A 23635-nucleotide genomic window follows, 5' to 3' on the forward strand; every position below is an offset into this window, starting at 1 on the left:
CCTTGCCCATTTGGTAAGCCGTAGAGTGTGTGGCCACCTCATCCTCTTCGAATTCTGCACTGATCTCTTCTTCTTCTTGAACATCTTGTACCCTGGGTCCCTCTTGCTCCAGAGGCAGAGTAGACGGAAGTTAGACTATAGCTTTATGGCTTTTAGTTGACCTATCTACCACTTTAAAGGAGGAATATCCCTTTCTTTTACCGGGCCCAAAAAACATGCCTGAAGATTCGCAAAATCCAATCCATCATATGGTGTCTCCTGTCAGTACAATTATCTTCCTCAATCACCCCTCCCCCAGTTAAACAATTGTCATAGTGTTTAGCTTGATTACGATGCATTAATTTACTGGTTACAACGTCATTACAACTCCAGTAGTTACTGCGTTACAATGAGCGGAACGGGTGTAAGATCATATTTTCCACATTTTATGCGACGAGTCGTCTTCATGACAAAATTTTCGTATGTGACAACTTTTATTTGTCACTTAGAAGCTAACACGCCAGCTTTTCAGCAAATAAATTAATTACACATAAATTGCCAATTTTCCTCGTCTACAAGAGCAAATAAGGGTTGTCACATAAAAATTACTCATGTAGACAAGGCTTAATTCGGTGTCAACTTTTTGTTCTGTTGGTATTGTGGTTTCTTGCCTTCTTTGTTAATTAAATATCCCAGTTTGACTGGCGCATTTTGTCAGTAGACAATTTCCACGTCTCAATCTTTGTTCCATTTTCTATGTCAACTTGTTTGTAAGCTCTTCTCTTTGTGTCAATGTTAATTTGAATACTTTGCTTTACGTGAATTTCGCACCTTTGTGGTGAACATGCGCACTCCACGAGCATTGTACAGTTTCGTTACAATTTTTTTTTTTTAGTTGCATTTGAATTTTCAGTCCTTCCTACTGTGGTTGAAAGATGTGATGGTGTTCTCAAAGTTTTCCTCACGGATGAATTTTTTGCTCGTTTTGAGTGCTATCTTCCTGGGTTTCTCTTCGATACAGACATCAGGTAGGTGTTGGCCCCACATATTGTGTGAAAAAGAAACAACTAATAAAACAATTACATTGGAACCCCACCTTACGGCCATCCAGTTAATACGGCCACCTTATTCTGGCCCGAACGAAAACTTAGTCAGTCATTTTCTTATTGAAAGAACCTCTTTAATGCGGCCACCCGCTAGTACGGCTAGATTTTTGTATTTTTGTGACCCGTTGGTGACCGGATTAACGGGGCTCCACTGTAAATTATTATTGATTTTGTTATTGATTTTGAGCGCTATAAACTTAAATTTCGCGGCATTAAAAATTCGGCAGAATGATTTCACGTGAACTTTCCGGGCGCTATTTTCAACTAGAAAATTCTGAATCAATCGGAATTGTGTATATCGTATGGCAGTGTTTTTTATTGCTGAAACTTTTAATAAAATTTCATTTTAAGTTTTCCGTGCAACCGGAAGCCCGTTTAATTATCTTTAACTACGAATTTCGCAGTTCTCTGGATCTGTTCAGTTCACCCATGGCTCTAGAAACGAGCTCGGGCTAAATATGCAATGGCACCGTTCAATTCCAATTTGAAATACGAAAAATTAGCCCTCGTCGTACGCGTTTCCCAGACTGCGCGTTTTGCGGCGTTCTCGTTGCCGTCGTAGTCGTGGTTCGTCACTCTTAACTCTTTCATGTCTCTCAGTGTACTAGTTTGATTTCAATTTATAAAGCGAATGCCTGCCAACCACCAGCTCTCTGACATAATGAACACCACTAAGATGTTTCTTTTTTGTCAGCCTTGTTGCATTCTGGCAAAGGGTCGATAGACGTTTATCAGGACAAGGAATACGAATGTAAACCGTTTCCATTCGACCCGGCAATGAGCTCTGATGATGTCCGTGTTCAGCTGAGTGTGAAAGAAGGCTACTACAACACGGCAGTGACCTGGGTCGAGTCAGTCACGAGACAAGGGTAAATACGTAAACTTGAAAAAATCGAGCTTTGCCATAGCATTTTATGTTATACCTCCAAAATAATGGTCAGTAGTAATGTTTTAACAATAAATAAATATCCCTGGTTTTGCTAACTGCCGGCTACCAAGGACTATTACCTGTATTTGTAAAATAAAGTCATTGTTGTTGTGAGTTGTTGCTGCCAAGCTAAATTTTGCTTTTTAACCCCTCGGATAGGGCTTGCCATGAGTTGCTCGGCAACCTTTTGGCAACTTTTCGTATTTCGAGCAACTTTTTGCATTCTGAGCAATTTCTAGTTTTCTAGATATCGAAGCAGCTTTTACTGCTGTAATTGGCCATATATACTTCCATATTTTACAATGTTTCAGTAGACAACTTGTGAATTTCTTTAATTTTTTTAAAAATCAAAAAAAAAATTTTTAATTTTTAAAAAATTTTGTCATTGATGCGTAGCATTTACTCATACGTATTGTGAACAAATTTATCTAGCGACGCTGGTTACAACGCAAAATTGCACAAAAATGCTTACAAATGTTACTTTTCTTGCACAGATTGCATATTTTTGTATCAGACCAAATAAACGAAGGGAGAAACAAAAAACGTTTTGGCTTTTTTAGCAACTTTTGGGCAACTTTCGTTACAAAAAGCAACTTTTGACTCTTTTTGGAGCAACTTTTGAGCAACGTTTTGAGAAATTTCGGGCAACTTTTTGGGAAATCTCGAGCAACTTGTGGCAAACCCTACCCTCGGACGTACAGGCTAACTCATACCCCCACCGTGGTGTAAAGGGAGGGTGAGGGCTGATAAAACCCCTCCCCTAGGTTTTCGTTCTGTTAAGGCACAACGAAATAAATTTACACTGATAAGGTAGCCCAGCATCACACCATATTTGTCAGATATGACGTCAAATGACGTCTGCCATCCTGGATCCGCCAGCTTTGATTTCGCTATTTTTTAAGAGTCCAAAAATAACAGAAATTGATGCAAAATCAAGCCAGAATGCTTATGAAATGTACAAATTCGTGAATTTCTCCAACTTTTTTGAAGAAAGCTAGAAATAATACAGAATTATGTCAGAAAAGGTTATTTTTGGTTAAACCTACATGAAATCTGCACACAATTGACATGTCCTCCACACGCCCCGCCCTCCTCTCACCCTTGTACGTCGCATTTTGTTCTTTACTTATGATCTGTTGGAGGCCAGACGCATAGATGACGTCATTAAGATTTTTTTTTTCTTTGAAACAAATGAATTCCATGTTGCCGTGCGTCTGTTCACTGCCAGATGACGTCAAAAGCCCGTAGCAAAATCTCAAACCTTATTAATACAGAGCTGCTTTGTTCACATATTCTTAGTACGATCGATCAGAGGTTCTCTTCATACCGCAGAAGTTTCAGGCGTGTACACTTCTCTGTTTTTAGATACAGATTTAATAAAAATGGCTGAGAAATGTACAAAAAGTATAACGCACGAGCACAGTGATTGTTCTGCTTATTAAACCTTCTGCTTCGTGGCGTTCTCGTTGCCGTCGTGGTTTGCTTTAAGTATAAAATGTTTAAGCAAGCAACCGGAACGATGATCCTGCTGGTATACGTTGGATCAATAGTGATCTAATCGGCTTTACATATAAAATGAAGAATACAAAAGCAAAACCGACACAACGTAGAATGATTTTTTGAAGGTGTACTATATTTCGGCTGGCCAAACCAGCCTTCTTCAGGTACAATGGAAGATTTTACATTGGTGCGTGTTTTTATGTAGCCGATATTTACGTAATACCGGAAATACGCAAAAGTAATTGATAGTGTAAATTGAAGATAAACATACGGTAAAATAAAATAACATGATAAAAGAACATAATAAAAGAAAACAAATGGAAACAATTAATATGTTTCTTCGCGGATGTTTATTTATTTATTTATTAAGCTTCGGCCTACTATTACACATAAAGAAAAAAAAAACAAAAAAACAAAAAAAACAAAAAAAAACAAAATGGCTAGGGGAGCCGCTACAGCTTAGCCAATTACAGCGGCCCCCTAGGATCAATTGTTCCGCAAATCTAAACCTACTACAGCCGCCGAACATTTCCTGTCCTCTCCTAACCACACACACAACGAAATATAGTGGTGTTTTTTTTTTTGTTTTTTGTTTTTCTTTGCCTGCCAATGAGAACAGCCTGGCCTGTAGCAAGACTGAATTGCTTTTGAATTCACCGGCCATACTGAGCGTAACTCTTGAGCTAAAAAAGCCTTCGCAACAAAACGCTGTAGCTATTCCATCAGGCATGGAAACCAAAACTGAAGTCTCCCCGCTTTCCAAACACAATTGTCTTGCAGATTTACCGCATGTGTTGCAACTTCCGGGCTGATCACGGCAAGAAGAATAATCTCGTTGCAATGGATGGCTTTTGAAAACAGCGATTTACCAGGAGTGGGCTTTGCAAAAGTTCAAGACATTCCTTTGTGGACTACGGGTACGAAATGCGTCCTTGTGGACACCGGCTCTAAGGTAAATTAATTAAAGGCTGAGGTTTAAATACCATATGCTGATTAGTACTGTGTTTGTAAAGCGTTGGGCTAAGGAAAATTGTTGCATTTACGTCAGTAAAATTATAGCTAGCATAAACATCGCCTGGTTGCCTGCGAGAGCACCCTGTTTCTCCGAGGCCGCTCAGGACGAAAGAGCAAATTTGTTGATTTTTTTTTTCTTTGTCTCTCCATCCCTAAAAGAGACTTGGATACAAAGAAAACACCGAGAAATATAGAAGTTTGTCCTCAAACAACTTCGAACTGCCATGTTGGAATATTGATATATTACTTCTCAAACTCATTAATAATTCATCAAGTTTAAACAATGTAAATCATGACCGTGACGGTTTTGGGATATCTGATCTCAATAAGCATAGATTTTGACTTCTTCCTCTTAGCATAGACAGTGCATAGATTTTGATTTCTCCTTAGTTTTAGTTTCGATTGAGAAGATATATTAAACACTCAAGACATTGTTTGACCACATTTCCAAACACCTCGAAGTTCGTCAAAAATGCTCCGCTGCGCGTCGTATTTTAAACTGTCTTAGAACTCACTGTTTGGAAATGTGGTCAAACAGGGTCTTTCGTGTTTGATATGTTGCATCGTGGCCCATCACTCCTTAAAAAGACGCTCCGTAATAACGGGACTGGAGAAAGAATTTTGATTGGCTGACGATTACTTTCAGATAGGAAAGTTGATGTTTACAGTCACTCGGAAGAACAATGACTTTAGGCCGCGTCCACACTACGCTGGACGAATTTGAAAACGCAGCTTTATTTCTATACAGTTAGGCCTTCCGTCCACACTAATCCGTCACGAAAACGGAGCTTCTCGAAAACGCTCTTCAAACCGGAGGAATTTGAAACGCCGGCTTAGCGTTTTAGTGTGGACGGAAAACATTTTGAAAACGAGGCTTTTCGAAAACGATGACGTCACGATAATCATGATGTTTCTCTGCCCGAGTTTTCCTCAAACACAAATCTAAAATGATCGCTGATTGGTTCGTTTGCAAATTGCTCCGGCGTAGTGTGAACGAAAAACATTTTATGCTTTTCAGAGTGAAACCTCTGTTTTCAAATTCCTCCGGCGTACTAAGAGTGGTAAAGGTAAGGGTAAAGTCTGCGTACGAGCCAAGTGGCCCATCAGGCCGGAGCTTATCCCGGTTTCTGTAGCATGAAGCGACTAGGAGTATTTCTACTCCCCCTGGATGGGATGCTAGTCCATTGCAGGGTTACCCCCAGCATTAAGTTCGCCGGTACCCATTTATACACCTGGGTGGAGAGAGGCACTGTGGGAGTAAAGTGTCTTGCCCAAGAACACAACACAATGTTCCCGGCCAGGGCTCGAAGCCGGACCGCTCGATCCGGAGACGAGCGCACTAACCATGAGGCCACCGCGTGGACGGGGCCTTATCTACTATTCGACTTCAGGCTTGCTGAAATTCTTTCCAGGCCAAAGATGGAGAGGGGCGGCATCATGCATCTACACAATCAGTCTATTGGGAAATTAAAGGACCCTAGTCAGTCATTTAAATTATTGATATTACATGGTGAAGTGAAATCTTATTGCTTTACTGCAAGTTGTGTTCCTGAAAGTATGTTTAACTATTTTTGGTAGTTTCACGGTGGTTTCCTTCGTTTTGACATGCTCAGAATAAAATATAACAGCCAAACTTTTGCATGTAAACAAATATAAAGTGGTGGCTGACTAGGGCCCTTTAACTTTAAGGCTGAAGAATAGACCAAAAAGCAAACAGACAGTTGGTTTGTTGGTGGAACGTCAGTTTTAAAACCGACATCCCACCAACAAAAGCTATTTTTATAATCTTCCCACGCGGTCCAATGCTAATGATATGTAATGCTCTAATCCGACAGTTTTCATCAGAAATGAGTTCTCCTTTTGTATTTTTGACTGTGATTCACACTTCACCGCCTAAAAACAAACATGATGCTACCAGTGTGTGGGCTGAAGAGGTCACTAAATACAACTTCAAGGCCTGCGTCCGGGAATTGAAAAACTTTGATGGCGCGCACAGTGGCGTAAAAGTGGTAAGTAAATTTAATTGCGATGGCAGTGAACAAATATCGGGTAACGCTCTTTCCCCAAAAGAACTGTACCGCGCAAAATTGTTTACCTCTATGTTTTTCAGGCGCAATATCTTTTCCAAATATGAGTCGCAAAATTCAGTGTAGTCATAGCTCAACCGGTACCATAAATTTTGCAGCGAAAAAAACTTAGAGAAAAGTTTAACTCAGAGAAAGCTCCGCCGAATTCAGCAATAAAACTTAGCTTGCATCGGATGTCTGTGACAAATCCGCGAGTGCGAAGTATTAAACTTGATGTACGGCTTTTAATTTTAAGATAGCCTAACTTAATCATCTATTGTTTGTCTGTATTTCAGGAAATACTGGCTCTGGCAAACATTCCGAGCGGATGGTCAATTCCTGATGGCCGCAAACTTGAATTCAGCAACGACTATTTTCCATCTGGAGACACTGGTTACAGCTTTTGCAGGGTGAGTGTTGCGTGTGTATATATCTGAGCGATTTCGCAAAAGCATGCCCTTTAGGCTTTTGCCTGGGCTCTGTAAAAACCGTTAAAGGCAGGGGGAGGGGATTATGTTTTTTACTGTCGACTTCACATAGCTAGACTTGAGTTTTCAATGCCGAATAACGTGGACATTGACAGTGTGGCTGGGCACTTTGCTCAGCTGTTAAATATTTCTTGAGGGTTCTGTGTTGACATGGTACCCTACTGGAGAGGCACATACAGGGGCGTGGTTAAGGCACATGTGGCCGCTGGGACTGTTTTTGAGCTCTCAGCGGTCAGGTTTTTGCTGATACAGTTAGATATATACCCGAGTTTCCAAGCGAAAATTCAACAATTGCTGGTATTTTAGCTAAAGGATGATAAAAGCGAAAAGTGCATCTAGCGAATTCTAAACACTATTCACGTGAAATTACAAAAGATCATAAGACATTTTGTCAATTCCATAATCCATTCTTGAAGCTATCCTGTCTTGCTTGTGATAATCACAAAAACTGGGCAAAAGTGTTGAGATACAAATGCGATTTTCGAGTACATTGGATACATTTACCTCATTTCCTCGAAGATTTCCACTCTAGAGACGTCCTTTTTTTCTTGGGAAATAAATGTAGCAGCAAATAAAGGCTCTTTTAGAGTGGGGTTGCTCTCCAACCTGTGACACGGAAGACCAGTGTGTTGTTTTGTGTTATTCATATCCTGCAAGTCACCAATCCTACATCAAATTAGTAAAGAAAAACCTGTCGAGAACATCACAAGTTTCTCCCTACTCACACACCTTTATTGGTCACTAGGACACCAAAGTTTCTCTCCACCACAGCAAGACAAAGCAACAGAGGAATTCCTTGTCACCTTGGCATCGTTTAAGTTGTTAAGTATTGATGTCTTTGAGCCCTGTTGAATAATCTCCTTCCCAGATCTCAATCTGTATGGCCGTGGGAGATCTAGGTAAAAGACTACCCGTTGAACATTCAAAGCTGATTTTTTCCCATCCTCAACAGGATTTTACATTTGCTAAACAGTTTTACGAAGTACCGGTTGTAATCACCACAGCAAGGCACGTAAAGGGAAGCGTTGATGCTGACGACAATGCTATCACTGAATGGGTGCATGTAAGAAAAATAATTGAAACCGCTCCTGAATTACTTTGCTTCTTATTTCCGTATTGTCACTTATCATTCTAACATTTCGTATTTCTAGCAAGTATCAACCAGCGGCTTGGATATTTGTGCAAGGGACATTCAACGCTACGATGCATTCCACGACCCCATCACTGTTAACTTCTTGGCGATAGGAAGTAAGTAGGCCACACAAACAAATTGATAAGTACGATATGCACGCACTGCGGACCTATCACTTCTTACAACGCGCCGGATTGCATATCGCTGATCAGTTCCGAGGACGCAAACAAGACAAACAAGGCAAGTTAAGTTTTTTGGTGTTACTGATGTCTCTTTGCTTATAGGGCTACAGGTTATGCTATGCTTAAATTTTTGCAAATTTTGACCATTAGAGTGATTTCTATGATGAAAGCGCATGTAGGCGTTCTTTGAATTCTGGATTGATCTCGACTTGGACTACATTAGAATAGAAAGAAACTACTTCGACTTCTTTTAAATGGTGAAATCAGTCAAGTAAGGTATCAAACACGGAAGACTGCGTTTGACCACAATTCCGAAACACGACGAAAAAACGACGCATAGCGGAGTATTCGTGACTTATTCCAAGGTGTTTGCAGGTGTGGTCAATCAAGACTAAAACTAAGAAGAAAACGGAGAAATAAAATAATTAAAATCTATGCTAATTAAGATCAGATATCCAAACACCCTCACGGTCATGACTTTCTGTCCTTAAACTTGATGAATTATTAATGAGTTTCAGAAGTTGGTTTCTTTTTTTCCCACAGGTTTGGACCCCTGCCAAGATTATTCTTGTTCCTACTATGCAGTCTGCTCTGCCAGCACTCCGACAACTCCGACCTGCGTCTGTCAGCCTTGTCATAATCATCAGGTTCAACCTATTTGTGACGTGTTTGGAGTCACCTACCAATGTCGTTGTGAATATAAACTTGCGGTTTGCAAGGCGCAGAAATCTATTCCAACAAGACACCTCGGCGGATGCAAACGTAAGTTTCACTGCAATGCATGTATCACTTGGTTATTTTGTCTACGAATCTCTTTGTCTTTCTAGATAAAGCACAACATATTATTTTCTCATTTTAAACGTCTACTGCTGAATTCAGTAGAAGGCGCCGTGGCCTCATGATTAGTGTGCTCGTCTTCGGACAGCGCGGTCCGGGTTCGAGCCTGACCAGGGTCATTACGTTGCGTTCTTGGGCAAGACACTTTAGTCTCACATTGCCTCTCTATACCCAGGTGTACAAATGGGTACCGGCCAACTTAATCCTGGGGTAACCCTGCGATGGACTAGCATCCCATCCAGGATTGAGTAGAAGTACTCCTAGTCGCTTCGTGCTACGGAAACCGGGATAAACTCCGGCCTGAAAGGCCACTTGGCTCGTATGCAGGCTTTACCTTTGCCTATGCAAGTGAATGTTTGATGCATTCAAAACCCTTGTAGAGTCTCTCCCAATAAAACTCTAGTTCCCTTGTCCCTCATACGCACAAGGGATTTACAATTAAGTCCGTTTTGTTCTTTCTTAGCATTTGTTTTTGAACGCGGTCGCGTTATTCTCCGTTTGAACACAACCGATGTGCAATGTAAAACAGTTTCCTTCAAGAAAGCAGCGTTCGAAAGCGGCCGAGGAAGTGTTTACGTACAGACCTCCATCAATTTCTTTAACTACAGCGGCGACTTCATCCATGACGCTGCGGTGACCTGGGTCGAGAACGTGAATATCAACACTTTTGAGGTGTGCGCGCTTAAAGCAGGAAGGGCAGAGCGCTTGACACCTGATGGCGGGCTCACGTTTGTGGACTTCGTGGCCTTCCAAGAATGTCCTGTTGGAGCGATCGCCGGCCGACTTCAAATGCCATCTAATTGGTGGGACGGAACAACTTGTAAAACAGTTGCATTTGAAAAGGTTCGTCATAATATTTCGTCATTTATACGAGGAAAATAAGTCGCGGCTTCCATAAGACACGAGCCGGACCTTTTATAGGAGCGCGGCTCACAAAAGACGCGAATTGTTCGTGTAAGTGGTTCATGACTTTTTGGCGACTAATGCCATGCTTTTGTGTTGTTGTCATAGCAATCGTGGAATTGCGTGAGTGGTCGCACAAGCGCGGGAAAAACTTGCGCTTGCGCAGTGTGAGTTCGCTTCTTATAAGCCGCAAACAAGCCCCGATATCATTTATAAGAGTGGTTTCGCGTCTTATATAAGCTGCGACTTATTTAGCCGAGCTCAAAACCCTCGTCTTATCTTAGAATGAACTGGTCAAAATGTACCGTTTTTACGGTAAGTTTGCGTGTTATGTATGCCGCGGTTTAATTTCCTCGTATAAATGGCCCTAATGCATCGCTGACTTTAATAATCTTTCAGCGAAGTAATTGAAAACGGTTTGCTTTTTGTCATCTAATCAGAATTAAAAGCCAAAACTAATCGTAACTCGCTCGCACGCGTTTTCCCGCCCTTTGCGTCGGCTGTATTTTCTTAGAGCCACTGAATTGCCAATGTCAGCTGTGATTGGCCAGAGTGATTAATTTGAGTTTGGTTTCGCGACACTCCACTTAAAACCACTCCAATCATTTTCAGTTACTATCGCAAAAAGTAGAACTGGTTTGAATGGAGCTTACATAAATAAACAAGAAAACTCGTACAATAAAACAAACAAACAGGGGAGATTTTTACCATAATGACGTGCCAGAGCTGCTTTATTTAAATCCCCAACAAGACTCCTAAAGTACACCAGGCCAGCACAAAAAAAAATCCACTAGTTGTTAAAACGACCCTACTAATAACAGAGAGCCCAGTCTAGTGACATTCTGTTTTTTTAACCGACCCCAAACCCCACTGTTCCTTCCCTCTGACTTGTCCTCTCTCGTATGATAGACGTTAACAGATAAATATATCACTGACAGATAATTAATTGCTGTATACAATTTAAATGTCAGATTGGTTTTGTGATTTCAACAGCCATTCAGCGATGTCCCATACATCCTGTTGACCGCTGAACACAAAGTACTGGGTCAAAAACATGACGCGGCCACTGTCTGGGTCGAGAATGCTGAAATAAGCGGTTTTACTGCCTGTTCAAGGGAAATGCAAAACTTTGATGGACTTCATGAGAATATCACACTGGTGAGTCTACAGAAATTATGCTGCCATACATAAGGCATCTCTATCTGTCATTAGCCTCATCTGTTCACTACTCGCAGCGGCAAGAGAAAATATCTTTGGAAAATTGTTTTCAAAACACGAAAGGCTGGATTATAGAATACGGGGCCACTCATTTACATCTCATTGAATTTGAATGGTTCCTTTTGTTTCTATACGCTTCGTTCTTGGAAGGGTTGAGGGATATGTTATTAAGTGGTCTGATATTGTGAAATCGTTCCTACATCAGGAATTTTCGAGCAGATTTGGTCGAGTGTAATTGTGACTTAGAGAACTAGCTAGTAGCCTGCACACATCCACCCCTATCCCTGAGAAGAAATCGGGGAGCGGAAGGGGCGGCACAGGCTAGCCGGCTAACTAGTCAAACAACTTGCACGGCAACCGAGGACTTCTGTCCGTCATTATTGTTTTTTTTTATCTTTATTTACCGACCTTTAATATTTTGAGCTCAACAAACCTAGCTTTGTTAAAATTACTCGTTATCCTCTTTTATTCATGTTTAATTGTTTTTCGACAGAACTGGATCGCGTTTAATTCTCTTCCATCAGAACTCTCTGCCAAACAGAAATTCGTCGACTTTCCAAACAGTGATCTGCCCAAAGCCGGATATCACAACGCATACTGCGAGGTAAATCTCTTCAAACTCTTGTTAGTTTAGCGCGTTACTTCGTCAGAAATTGCGCGCGAGTGCTAGCGGAATAATGGTTACTTGTCAAAGAATCTTCGGCAATATTCTGTTCGATTTCTAGGACGTCAAGTTTGCCAAGACCTACTCATCCACGCCCACGGTCATAGTGTCAGCGTATCACAGCTCGGGAATAGGATATATGCAGAACATGAAGCCGGAATACAACAGCATTGCACCATGGGTAGAGGTAGTAAAATTTTACCAAATAGGCTTTGACTCTTGATATCACCTACAGAGGTAGTGCCTAATTGATCGCCAGAATAAACACTGGAAAAACCTTCGAAAAATCGCTGGAAATCCGTCCGGTAATTTTTGGTAATTCAACTGAATAGGCTCAAGGTACGAGTTTGTAACCCGGATGGGCAACACTGGAGATGGCTGCGGCAGATCGACTCGAACCCAGTCGCTATTACGATTGTTTAAAAAAAAAAAGGTGTTCTGGATCGAGTGGCATGGAGCGCACGGGGAGTTTTGCCCCGCGTGCCTTAATCCATCCCAGTATCCAATCTTCTCTCCGCGAAACACTTAAGGTGGCCGAACACAGTTTCGCGCGCGCTTTTGCTGATGCGATTCAGCGCGCGCACAAGGATTGCAAAAAACAAACGTGCCGTCAATAGAGCAATCATTTTATCTACTCAACACCCGCAGTATCTGTGCTATTTTTCTTTATAATTGAACGCAGCGTATTGATGGCTTTAGTCTTTTATTACAAAGATATGTTAGAAAAGGTAGCGATGCAAAGAACCCAGCAATTCTCAGCTTTTTCTTTCTTACCGAAAGAACCCAATTAAATGCAGCGCATGCGTAGTAAGTCAAAAAATTGCGATTGAATGAAAATTGCACTCTCGGAAATACGCCTATTTCTCGAGAACCACTCATTAGAATTTCACGAAATTTGGCACGAAAATACTTTAGGAAATAAGTAACTGGAGTACTGAAAATAATTGAACTTTAACAAAGGAAATTCTAGATATTCCAGTGAACCCTCAACAACGGATAATTAAAGATCTCTCTGTTAAATTATTAGCAAAATGGTGTTAACTTGTGAGAATCGTTACAAGCTTGTTGCATGCAAATTATAAAGAAAATCTAATGCCTAGATTTTCTGCAAATAAACAAAACCGATTTTAAAGGCCTGTTTTTATTTATTCATGTTGCCATGGAAACGGCACATACGTCAGCTTAACCACCAAGAAACCAAAGTTTGTGTTGTTAACTAGCTTGCTGCCATTTTTGACGACCGAGGGATGAAGGGTTTTAGAGAAACAGGTGAATGAAACACAGGTATCAAAAACTGTGTTCAGCCAGCTTAAATATCAACTGGGTACCAGTCTCGGGCTGCGGTAAAACGTTAGGTTCTCTTTCCGCCCTCTCTCTGGTCCGGCCGAAAGAGCGGCTGGTAATCGAGTCCGGGAAAATTGCGTCCAATTCAAAAATTGCAGATTGGTTTCAAATACAAACTGATAATTATTTGCGTAGATTTTAAACATTTTGGCAAGGCGTAATCTGTGTAAAATGTAACCCGAAGTGCAGAGGCCTTACTTAAAGACTGATTCGATTTCCCCGTATGCATGTATCAAAATGACCTACACGTAGAAAGTAACGGGGGTGATTGGACTGCCGGCCTACACTGCTGGCCTGGCCAAAGCAAAATAACTTTTCGGTGTCTGTTATATAACTGATATATGTTTCGTATTTCCTTTTACTTCGTACAGCATATCAACACCACAGACTGCCGAGTGTGCATTAAAGAAATTCACAAACCAAACGGATACGATCCAGTTAAAGTAGCCACGATGATGATTGGAGAATAAAGTTGAAAAGCATGAGAATTAGTTAAAACTGAATAAAATTGTTATCAGAAAAATATTCAAGTGTCTTCATGTTTTCTCCGTGGTGTCTCTCCTTTACACTAAATGAATGAACTTGCAGAGTCTTTTTTAAAGTGCAACTAACCCCCAATTTTTTTTTCGTCAAATGGAATCTACCAGTTTGCCGTATTACTTCAGCGAAAAAATTATCTCGATTGATAAAGTCCCCGCGATTCTACAGGCGTTTAAAGTTGTAATTTCTTGCCCCACGACCGAGCATAGCAGCATCTGGGTCGGGCTTCTTGTGACGTCATAGAAGGACATTGTTCAGAACACTCAAGAGACGTTTGACTGGGTTTCGAGCGCTGTGAAAACATATTTGGGGTACAATGGAACCCCGCCTTATGACCACCCTGTTAATAAGGCCAGCTCGTTATTACGGCCACTTTATTCTGGCCCGAAGAAAAGTTCATTCAGTCATCTTGTTATTTCAAGAACCCCTTTAATATGGCCACCCCGTTAATACGGCCAGAGTTTTGTGGCCCGTTGGTGACCGGATTAACGCGGTTATACTGTATTGGTGCTTGATATTTTATCAAAAATGGGCAAGACTGTTAAGTGAAGGAACTGTACCATCCAGCAATACAACTCGGAGTCTAGCTACGATCAGCACGGCTACGATGTATATATATATATTTTTTTCAAAACAGAATCCTAGCCCAAAACATTTAATACTCGCTTGCAGTCCCCAATTAATTATGAGTACGGTGGAGCCCCGCCTTAGGGTCACCCCATTAATAGAAACAATACGGCCAGATTTTTGTGGTTCGTTGGTGACCGAATTAACGGATTCCACTGCACCACAAAAAATAAGCGATCTCGATATCCGGTACTGACACAGCAGGTTGTAATAATTCAAACTTCTTGATTTAATCAATCCGCATGCATAACAAAGTCAGATGCCCAAATCTCCCCCAACCCCGTTGTTTGCACGAAACTCTTCACAAATTTCTGGCACACTGATTGTTTTCACTTGAGTGTTCTTTTCTACTCTAGGAATTCGTTCAAAACATTTGCACTTTCAAAGGGGGAGTTACGGACGGCCTTACGGGCAAAATTAGCTGCAATCAGTGTCACTAGTCGGTGGAACAACCCCCCCCCCCCCCCATCTTTTTTTGCAACGTTGAAGAGAAGAAAACATCGTTACAATTTCTCAACAACGTTGAAAGACGGGAGTGGGAGAGCCAACGCTCGGAGCTCCTTGTATACACAATGTGTCAGTGATTGTAGTCAGTCTCTGTACTTAACGAAGTGCTGTTGCATAACAAGAACGTTTTCCCCACCAATGTTGACAATTACTGGTTTAATTTTGGGATGTTTGGGTATGACTTGCTTGCTGTGACCTCGCCGAGAAATAAGTTCAGGTCCATTTACCGGTGTTTTTTTTAGGCTTTTACAGTCCCTAAAGAAGCCCGACAAACTGTTTACGATTATAGGTTGAGTAAAGCGCGATGAAAGTTTGTTGACCAGGTTTTAACGTTCAACCTGTGTTGTTGTCACGGGTAACTAGCTCCGTCTCCAGTGTCAACTTGTCAGCCTTTGACGTGATTGGCAGCAAAGCGCGAGAAATTGCAGGCGACAATATTGTTACCATTCGAAACGAGGAAAGTTTTCCGTGGCAACACCGTATTTTAAGTCCAAAACTTCTCACCACAGCTCTGCCGCGCCTTACTCAACTAATAATCGTAGTAATAACCGTTGAAAATAACGCGATCATAAAAAGTGAAAGAATTGGGAAAATGAAAACATTGCTAAGAATATTTCCTTGATTTCTCTCAACTTTAGCCTCAGGTTTTTCCTGGATATTTTCACTGCTCAAACATATTTTCCAAAATTCAAAATGCATAAATCGATGGTTCTTTGACACAATATTTCACATAAGGTCAAAGCAACCATATCAGTGATCAAAAACAACAAAATTCCAATGCTTTGGCAACAAGATTTCTTATTCATGCATTTCCTTGTGTAGGGTTCCAATTGGGTCTAACTCTAATACAAGAATTCATTCCTGCCTCAAGTTAGCCTGTTCCAGGTCCTCAGTAGTTGGGGACAAGCAAAAAAAAAAGAGGGCGGTTGAGAGAAAAAACAAGGGGCACTGAGGGGAGGAATACATGTAGTCTTAGTCCTCCCTCATTTCTGCTCTCGCTCACCCTCTTTTCTACCAACTACCAAGAGCCTGGAACAGGCTAGCACCAAGTCTGCCTGTTAAGCCTCTTGCATTTTCTATTGCAAAAGTATACCAAGAACATCAAGATTTTATTTGATTATAAGCAAATACATGTTATTAATTTAATAATCAATAAATTAACCACATTTCATTTGTTCACTATTAACATTTATAGATGGAAAATCTGACCCCATAACTAACCTTGCAAAATTGACCTTAGAGAAGAAACAAAAAGCAAGGCCAGTTAATTTTAAGTCACTTGGAATGACAGAATCATTTTAGACTCACTTTTTTTGCTGTTATAAAGTTCACAGTTTAGGCTGGTAAAAGCTTACTTTTCCACCTAAACAACCCATTGACAAAAGTGAATGCGTCGGCGAAAACCTGCAAGTCACCACGGCATGTTTATGACTGATGAGTGTTTTCAAGTCACACAGTTCTGAGGGTGCACTATGAACACAAGTTCCCAGTTCATCGCACTCTGAACTGAAGCCAAGGATTCTAGCAGAGTTACCAAAAGGCGAACAAATGATTCTTCCGTCACTGCTGAAGCAGTGTTCCTTTATGTAACCTTTGGCAACATTGGGTTCTTGAATGCTGTGAGTCAGGCGTCGTGGAAGCTTAGAACTACTTTCTACATCTGAAAAAAAAAAAGTATATCAAGGTTGTTGATGTGAATCAGCTCTATGAAACCTTCTCCAGGAGTGTTAAACAACTTCTCATAAGTACAGACAGTAACATGCAACAACTCTGGTGTTTAAATTTCTGAGTCAGGTCTTCTCAGACCTACAGTCATGTATGGCCTGAAAATTCTATTGCTCCAGAAAATACCTTCCCCCTACCATGGTTTTTTGTTCGTCTGACCCTTCCACTCCCTGCCCCCCAACCCCCACCCCATACCCCTCCAACCCATCCCACAGGAAATTCCAGTTTTGGTTCATACTTTTGAGACTCCCCTCCCCCTTTGAATTTCCAATAACCCTCCTTGGGGAGGGTGTGGAGGGGGGGGGTGGATATTTTTTGGGACCACACATTCAGGCAGGATGTGCATTATTTTACTTCAGCAGAATAAAGGTAATTTAGGTATGAATATTTTATATTACAATCATGTACTTACCATCCAGGCTTGTATCAGCTATATCCTGAATATCATGGAGCACAGTCCACTCGTTACGTGATTTCTTGCATGTGTAACGTGCAAGCGTACACCAGCCATGCGGGTGAACCTCTAGTGATGAAATACACCAAGGGCTGCATTCTTCAGGGAAATCTTGAATTATCTCCAAGGAGTTACGTTCCTTACTTGGCCACAGATGGCTGGCAAAGCTAACAAGGGAAGATTCCGAGGCACCCCAAAATGGGTACTCCTCTCCTTCTACGTCAAACTGTAAATAGTCAAGGTTTAAATTATGGACCACAAGTAATTTGCCGGGAATAGCAGATATGACCATTTTGGAACCATCTGGGCACATTTTCATGCGGATCAAATTCGAAAATTGAAGAACAATCTTTTCACGGGGCCCCTCTTCATTGGAGTACCTATTGATGTCCCAGGTCCTTACAGTATCATCAAAAGCTGACGTCACAAGGAGCCCAGAGGGCCTATGGTATTCAATGCTTTTCACCCAGTTTGAGTGTCCGTCTAAACTTAACACCTTACTTTTAAGGTTCCTGGAGTCCCATAGAGCTATGGTAGTGTCATCAGAGCATGTTACAAAGCTCCTGGTGTCCAAAAAGCGTACACAGTTAACGCAATCTCCATGGGCTGCTTGTATCATCTTTATCAACTTTTGGCTTAGTGGATCAAACACAAGTAAGCTATGTCTTTCACAAGCGGCAACGAGAAGATCACCAGAGGGCGAAAACTCCAAATTAAAAATTGCTCCGTGTCCTCCCTTGTCTAGAGTAGCTTCAGGATCCCACATATTCTTCAGCGAGAGATGTTTGTAATATTTTGATGAAACAACATCGCTTCGCTCAGCCATGTACAGTCCGTGGATCTCGCGGTGTCTCAGGTACGACAACGAACTCCATGTTTTAGAGGTTTTATGGCTCCCCTTGTTGTTGACAGCTGCGTCTGGCTTTGACTCTCCCATGCCAGAAAATAAGGATTTCGTAGAAATTCAAGATGTCAACAGTGAAATCTATCCTAAACTCGATTGAACCACAACAACATGATGAAGCTCACTGCGTATTGCAGACGTGGTGGTCTGGGGCGACTAAAAGAGATCGGCTCCAGTTTCTTTTCCCCTTGACACTGAAGCGAGGGTACTTGCGGGGGGGCTCCCTAAAGGATATGGTTTTTAGAGCGGTTTCGGTCGGAAAAAAGGTATGCATTTTAACCAATTGGTTTGAAGTAGGTTATGTTTTTCACTCCGGCTTGGGCACTGGAATGTTGTTCACAGCTGAAATATTTTTTTCCACAACATAAGCAAATTATTTTTTTGTAACCCTTCTCTTCCTTCTTGAATGTTAACGCAAACGGAAGCCATTATTAGAGTTGTGTACAAATTTTGACGGTCTGATAGGGTACTGTTTTTTTTTTTTTTTTTGCTGAGGTCTGAAACATGGTATGGAAAATCCCAGATTTTGGTCTGAAATAGAGTACAGGTTTCAAGGGTGGACCACACACCCTCACCAAAAACTTGGGGAGTACCCCTCAGGGGGTCAGATAGTTCAGTTCAGTATTTCAAAACCGGAAAATTCTTGAAAAAAAAAAAAAAAAAATTCTGACTTGGTTGCAAGACTTACATGGGAAAAGAAGATGAATCATATTGCTGTACAGATGAATAAGTTTATTATGTTGTTAGTCTTGTTAGATTTGCTCAAGCCTCAAACTCTCAGTGAAAATGGAGGAGACATTATTTTGTAATAATTATCTTGAACTAGAATATTTTTTTAGAAAATGCACAATAAAAATTCCTGAAAACATGAAGGAAAAATATGGCTTTGATTTCATCTACTTTGTTTAGCCTCCAGGCCGCAATCTTCCCACCTCACAGACAAGATTACGTGATGAGCTCAAAGAGTATCTTCGTAAGAGGCTATGTTAAGATCAGAGAGGGAAGTCAACCTTAGTATCATGACAGTTCATACAAGAGTTGCACAGAAAATCTTTTAGGAGGAATGTGTCTTTATAATGCCATAGCTTTCAAATAAATGTGAATTTTGCAGTAAGGTATTCTCTAACCATTGGCTCTGAGTTTTTGATGCGAAAATAAGTCTTCACAGTTTGACTTTTTTCTTTCTTTTCAGTCATCTGATTTGCCAAGTATGGGTTTGGTAGGAATTCAAAAATGTTGTTCAAAGAGCCTTTTAGTGGAATGAACTTGGTACAGTAACATGTGTAGCAAGTTCTCATTCTTGAAAGTAAATATTCACTGCATAAGTCACTCCACTTCAACTTGCACTCTGCTATTACCAGGAGCCTGATTACGTGAGCACCACACCTTCTCCAAGGGCTAATTGAACAGTTGCAACTGACAATTTACAGGTGCAAATGCTAGTAGCCTTACAATAGTATTGTCAGATCACCTCAATCTTGTGTACTGATTGGAAGTGAATAATTTCTAAGAAATAAATGATTATTCAAACCGTACTACTTTACAAAATCAAATAAATAACCCAATACATTATTCATTGCCAAAATTTAAGTCATTTTAATGCGAAAATTTCTACAGAACTTTTCTTAAAGAATTATTACTATTTACAATAATCATATAAAGTTGTGTCAAATAAAGTATGGAGGTTTTCTGACAGTTATTCCATATTCACTGAGCGCTGGAGTCAAGTCCTCCATGGTGAGTGTGTAACGCTTGTCCTGCAAATACATTCACCAAAAATAGGCATCAGCAAAAATGCTAAATCAATGTCAAATGAAGTGAAACAAGTTTACAGTCTTAACTCAAGTTCTACATATACCAAGAAAGGATCAGCTTGGATTTTAATTCTGCAACCTGATTTTTATATTATGCTTTATATGTACCTTTTCATAAATAATGTACAAGTATGTCCCATGAATAGCTCTGGATTTGAACACACTTAGCCTGAAATGTCAGTCATTTTCTGCCTTCAGCCCGAAACCACGTGGTTAAGCCGAAGGCGAGAGATAACTCACATTTCAGGCTAGATGACCCTTAAGTATACAAACCTTGCCAGATTTCCTCGAGCTTTGGCCTGAACCTCTCATTTTACAATGCTGCAGAGCATCATTAGCAATGTCAGATACAAATTTTTGGGCAGCAAGAGAAATCATCCTCACCCTATAGAAAGGGAAAAGTCAACATTGTCACTCACTGAAAAGCACACAAAAGAAATAATAATACAGAAAAACAAAAAGAAGACGAACAGAGAGATATTAGCATTTTAACTACGTTTATCCCTACAGACAGTATTTGAAACTAACCAATACAGTTCTTAAAATATTGTTATATGCAAAGAAAACTTACACTCGTGGGTCTGTTGAGTCAAATCCTGAACGATTTAAATAAAATGCTGTGACGGCATCTGGTATCTGGCAAGGTAAGAAAAAGGCTTTCACTAAATGTGTTTCTCTGAAAAAGCTGCTATTTATGGCATGTTTGTGTTCAATGGTAAGATGCTGACAGCATTTTAAAATCCTCTACGAAAGAAGTACTTATCACTAGCTTGAGATGAGTGTTGCTATAAAATGCTATTTGCATATGAGCTAGACAGGCTTTTATCTTTTTATACAGGCTATCCATCCATCCATCCATCCATCCATCCATCCATCCATCCATCCATCCATCCATCCATCCATCCATCCATCCATCCATCCATCCATCCATCCATCCATCCATCCATCCATCCATCCATCCATCCATCCATCCATCCATCCATCCATCCATCCATCCATCCATCCATCCATCCATCCATCCATCCATCCATCCATCCATCCATCCATCCATCCATCCATCCATCCATCCATCCATCCATCCATCCATCCATCCATCCATCCATCCATCCATCCATCCATCCATCCATCCATCCATCCATCCATCCATCCATCCATCCATCCATCCATCCATCCATCCATCCATCCATCCATCCATCCATCCATCCATCCATCCATCCATCCATCCATCCATCCATCCATCCATCCATCCATCCATCCATCCATCCATCCATCCATCCATCCATCCATCCATCCATCCATCCATCCATCCATCCATCCATCCATCCATCCATCCATCCATCCATCCATCCATCCATCCATCCATCCATCCATCCATCCATCCATCCATCCATCCATCCATCCATCCATCCATCCATCCATCCATCCATCCATCCATCCATCCATCCATCCATCCATCCATCCATCCATCCATCCATCCATCCATCCATCCATCCATCCATCCATCCATCCATCCATCCATCCATCCATCCATCCATCCATCCATCCATCCATCCATCCATCCATCCATCCATCCATCCATCCATCCATCCATCCATCCATCCATCCATCCATCCATCCATCCATCCATCCATCCATCCATCCATCCATCCATCCATCCATCCATCCATCCATCCATCCATCCATCCATCCATCCATCCATCCATCCATCCATCCATCCATCCATCCATCCATCCATCCATCCATCCATCCATCCATCCATCCATCCATCCATCCATCCATCCATCCATCCATCCATCCATCCATCCATCCATCCATCCATCCATCCATCCATCCATCCATCCATCCATCCATCCATCCATCCATCCATCCATCCATCCATCCATCCATCCATCCATCCATCCATCCATCCATCCATCCATCCATCCATCCATCCATCCATCCATCCATCCATCCATCCATCCATCCATCCATCCATCCATCCATCCATCCATCCATCCATCCATCCATCCATCCATCCATCCATCCATCCATCCATCCATCCATCCATCCATCCATCCATCCATCCATCCATCCATCCATCCATCCATCCATCCATCCATCCATCCATCCATCCATCCATCCATCCATCCATCCATCCATCCATCCATCCATCCATCCATCCATCCATCCATCCATCCATCCATCCATCCATCCATCCATCCATCCATCCATCCATCCATCCATCCATCCATCCATCCATCCATCCATCCATCCATCCATCCATCCATCCATCCATCCATCCATCCATCCATCCATCCATCCATCCATCCATCCATCCATCCATCCATCCATCCATCCATCCATCCATCCATCCATCCATCCATCCATCCATCCATCCATCCATCCATCCATCCATCCATCCATCCATCCATCCATCCATCCATCCATCCATCCATCCATCCATCCATCCATCCATCCATCCATCCATCCATCCATCCATCCATCCATCCATCCATCCATCCATCCATCCATCCATCCATCCATCCATCCATCCATCCATCCATCCATCCATCCATCCATCCATCCATCCATCCATCCATCCATCCATCCATCCATCCATCCATCCATCCATCCATCCATCCATCCATCCATCCATCCATCCATCCATCCATCCATCCATCCATCCATCCATCCATCCATCCATCCATCCATCCATCCATCCATCCATCCATCCATCCATCCATCCATCCATCCATCCATCCATCCATCCATCCATCCATCCATCCATCCATCCATCCATCCATCCATCCATCCATCCATCCATCCATCCATCCATCCATCCATCCATCCATCCATCCATCCATCCATCCATCCATCCATCCATCCATCCATCCATCCATCCATCCATCCATCCATATAGTTTGTGTCAATAATTCTCTGCCTGTTTACACATTCACAAGTTTCCTTTACCCCAGGGAAGAGAATTTTGATACTTCTAACAATCCTATTGTCCCCTTGCCAGGGAAGGGGGCTTAAAATTGATACGTGGATCGAAGGATGTGATACATACATGTAGTAAATCCAAACTTGTACACAAGATTCATATACAGAACAGCAGATGCATAATTCTTCACAATAGACTGTACATCTGTCATGTAAAAGGCCACTTTTTCTTCATATCCCCATTCTTAATTATGCATACAATTTTCTTTTTCTAATGCTAACATAAGCACGTAACCAGCAGTCCTGATTCAGTAAAATGACGCTCCCAAAATGTTATACATACATACATACATGTGTCTGGAAATCTTTAGAAACTCCTTATTTAAAGTGAAAAAAGTATAAGCTTACTAAATTTACATAGTATTACCAGCTAAAGAAATAGCTGCAAGTGAACAAGAGAATACAAACGATCAAAATATCAAAATAAATCAATCACCGTTGGCGTGTAATCTTCGAGCTGCGTTAAAAACTCTGCTAGAGAAGCCCCGGCGTTTCTGACTTTAGTATCGACATGAGATGTAGTTGCTGTGCTTGTGCTAGAAGATACAGGTTGACTTGTTGATGGCTGGGTGTTTGAAGCGGCGCTAATATTCGTTTTACTTTGAACAGAATTAGGGACTGCAGCTTGTGCATTGTCCGCCATCTTTGCTGCATCCTCTGAGCATGCGCCCCAGTGCGAACGCTGGTCATTGGCTACGCAGATTCAATCAACATGGCGGGC

General features: G+C 41.4%; 3 protein-coding genes across 3 annotated transcripts; 1 reads left to right on the forward strand and 2 right to left on the reverse strand.

The window, feature by feature from the left end:
* Nucleotides 1–673: 673 nt before the first annotated feature.
* Nucleotides 674–13886, forward strand: LOC110065397 (uncharacterized). The gene is made up of 13 exons (XM_089282042.1): nucleotides 674–1007; nucleotides 1780–1954; nucleotides 4294–4465; nucleotides 6363–6536; nucleotides 6890–7003; nucleotides 8034–8144; nucleotides 8233–8329; nucleotides 8939–9157; nucleotides 9696–10075; nucleotides 11129–11293; nucleotides 11847–11957; nucleotides 12079–12204; nucleotides 13733–13886. The coding sequence occupies exons 1-13, from the start codon at nucleotides 920–922 to the stop codon at nucleotides 13829–13831; spliced, it is 2031 nt and encodes a 676-aa protein (XP_089138168.1). The 5' UTR covers nucleotides 674–919; the 3' UTR covers nucleotides 13832–13886.
* A 2239-nt stretch (nucleotides 13887–16125) lies between these two features.
* On the reverse strand, nucleotides 16126–18151 carry LOC110065268 (DDB1- and CUL4-associated factor 10-like). Its single transcript, XM_020772378.2, has 2 exons — nucleotides 17173–18151; nucleotides 16126–16695 (listed from the first exon to the last, which is right to left on the reverse strand). Exons 1-2 carry the CDS (start codon nucleotides 18149–18151, stop codon nucleotides 16364–16366), a joined length of 1311 nt encoding a protein of 436 aa, XP_020628037.1. The 3' UTR covers nucleotides 16126–16363.
* A 1536-nt stretch (nucleotides 18152–19687) lies between these two features.
* Nucleotides 19688–23598, reverse strand: LOC110065265 (transcription initiation factor TFIID subunit 10-like). Its single transcript, XM_020772373.2, has 4 exons — nucleotides 23351–23598; nucleotides 20504–20568; nucleotides 20206–20317; nucleotides 19688–19875 (listed from the first exon to the last, which is right to left on the reverse strand). Exons 1-4 carry the CDS (start codon nucleotides 23555–23557, stop codon nucleotides 19786–19788), a joined length of 474 nt encoding a protein of 157 aa, XP_020628032.1. The 5' UTR covers nucleotides 23558–23598; the 3' UTR covers nucleotides 19688–19785.
* Nucleotides 23599–23635: the final 37 nt, after the last annotated feature.

Source organism: Orbicella faveolata, unplaced genomic scaffold, assembly GCF_042242905.1.
Source record: "Orbicella faveolata isolate gen_17 unplaced genomic scaffold, um_ofav_v1 contig_12, whole genome shotgun sequence".
NCBI classification, from domain to species: Eukaryota; Metazoa; Cnidaria; class Anthozoa; order Scleractinia; family Merulinidae; genus Orbicella; species Orbicella faveolata.

What these genes read in the sequence shown, in the direction of transcription:
- LOC110065397 (XM_089282042.1), top strand. Translation starts at nt 920, where the DNA reads ATGGTGTTCTCAAAGTTTTCCTCACGGATGAATTTTTTGCTCGTTTTG. An exon ending in CTGGTTACAGCTTTTGCAGG is followed by an intron (nt 7,004 to 8,033) that starts GTGAGTGTTGCG and finishes CATCCTCAACAG; the next exon opens with GATTTTACATTTGCTAAACA. An exon ending in CTATCACTGAATGGGTGCAT is followed by an intron (nt 8,145 to 8,232) that starts GTAAGAAAAATA and finishes TCGTATTTCTAG; the next exon opens with CAAGTATCAACCAGCGGCTT.
- LOC110065268 (XM_020772378.2), bottom strand. Translation starts at nt 18,151, where the DNA reads ATGGGAGAGTCAAAGCCAGACGCAGCTGTCAACAACAAGGGGAGCCAT. An exon ending in AGCTGATACAAGCCTGGATG is followed by an intron (nt 16,696 to 17,172) that starts GTAAGTACATGA and finishes TTTTTTTTTCAG; the next exon opens with ATGTAGAAAGTAGTTCTAAG.
- LOC110065265 (XM_020772373.2), bottom strand. Translation starts at nt 23,557, where the DNA reads ATGGCGGACAATGCACAAGCTGCAGTCCCTAATTCTGTTCAAAGTAAA. An exon ending in GACTCAACAGACCCACGAGT is followed by an intron (nt 20,318 to 20,503) that starts GTAAGTTTTCTT and finishes CCCTTTCTATAG; the next exon opens with GGTGAGGATGATTTCTCTTG. An exon ending in GCTCGAGGAAATCTGGCAAG is followed by an intron (nt 19,876 to 20,205) that starts GTTTGTATACTT and finishes ATGTATTTGCAG; the next exon opens with GACAAGCGTTACACACTCAC.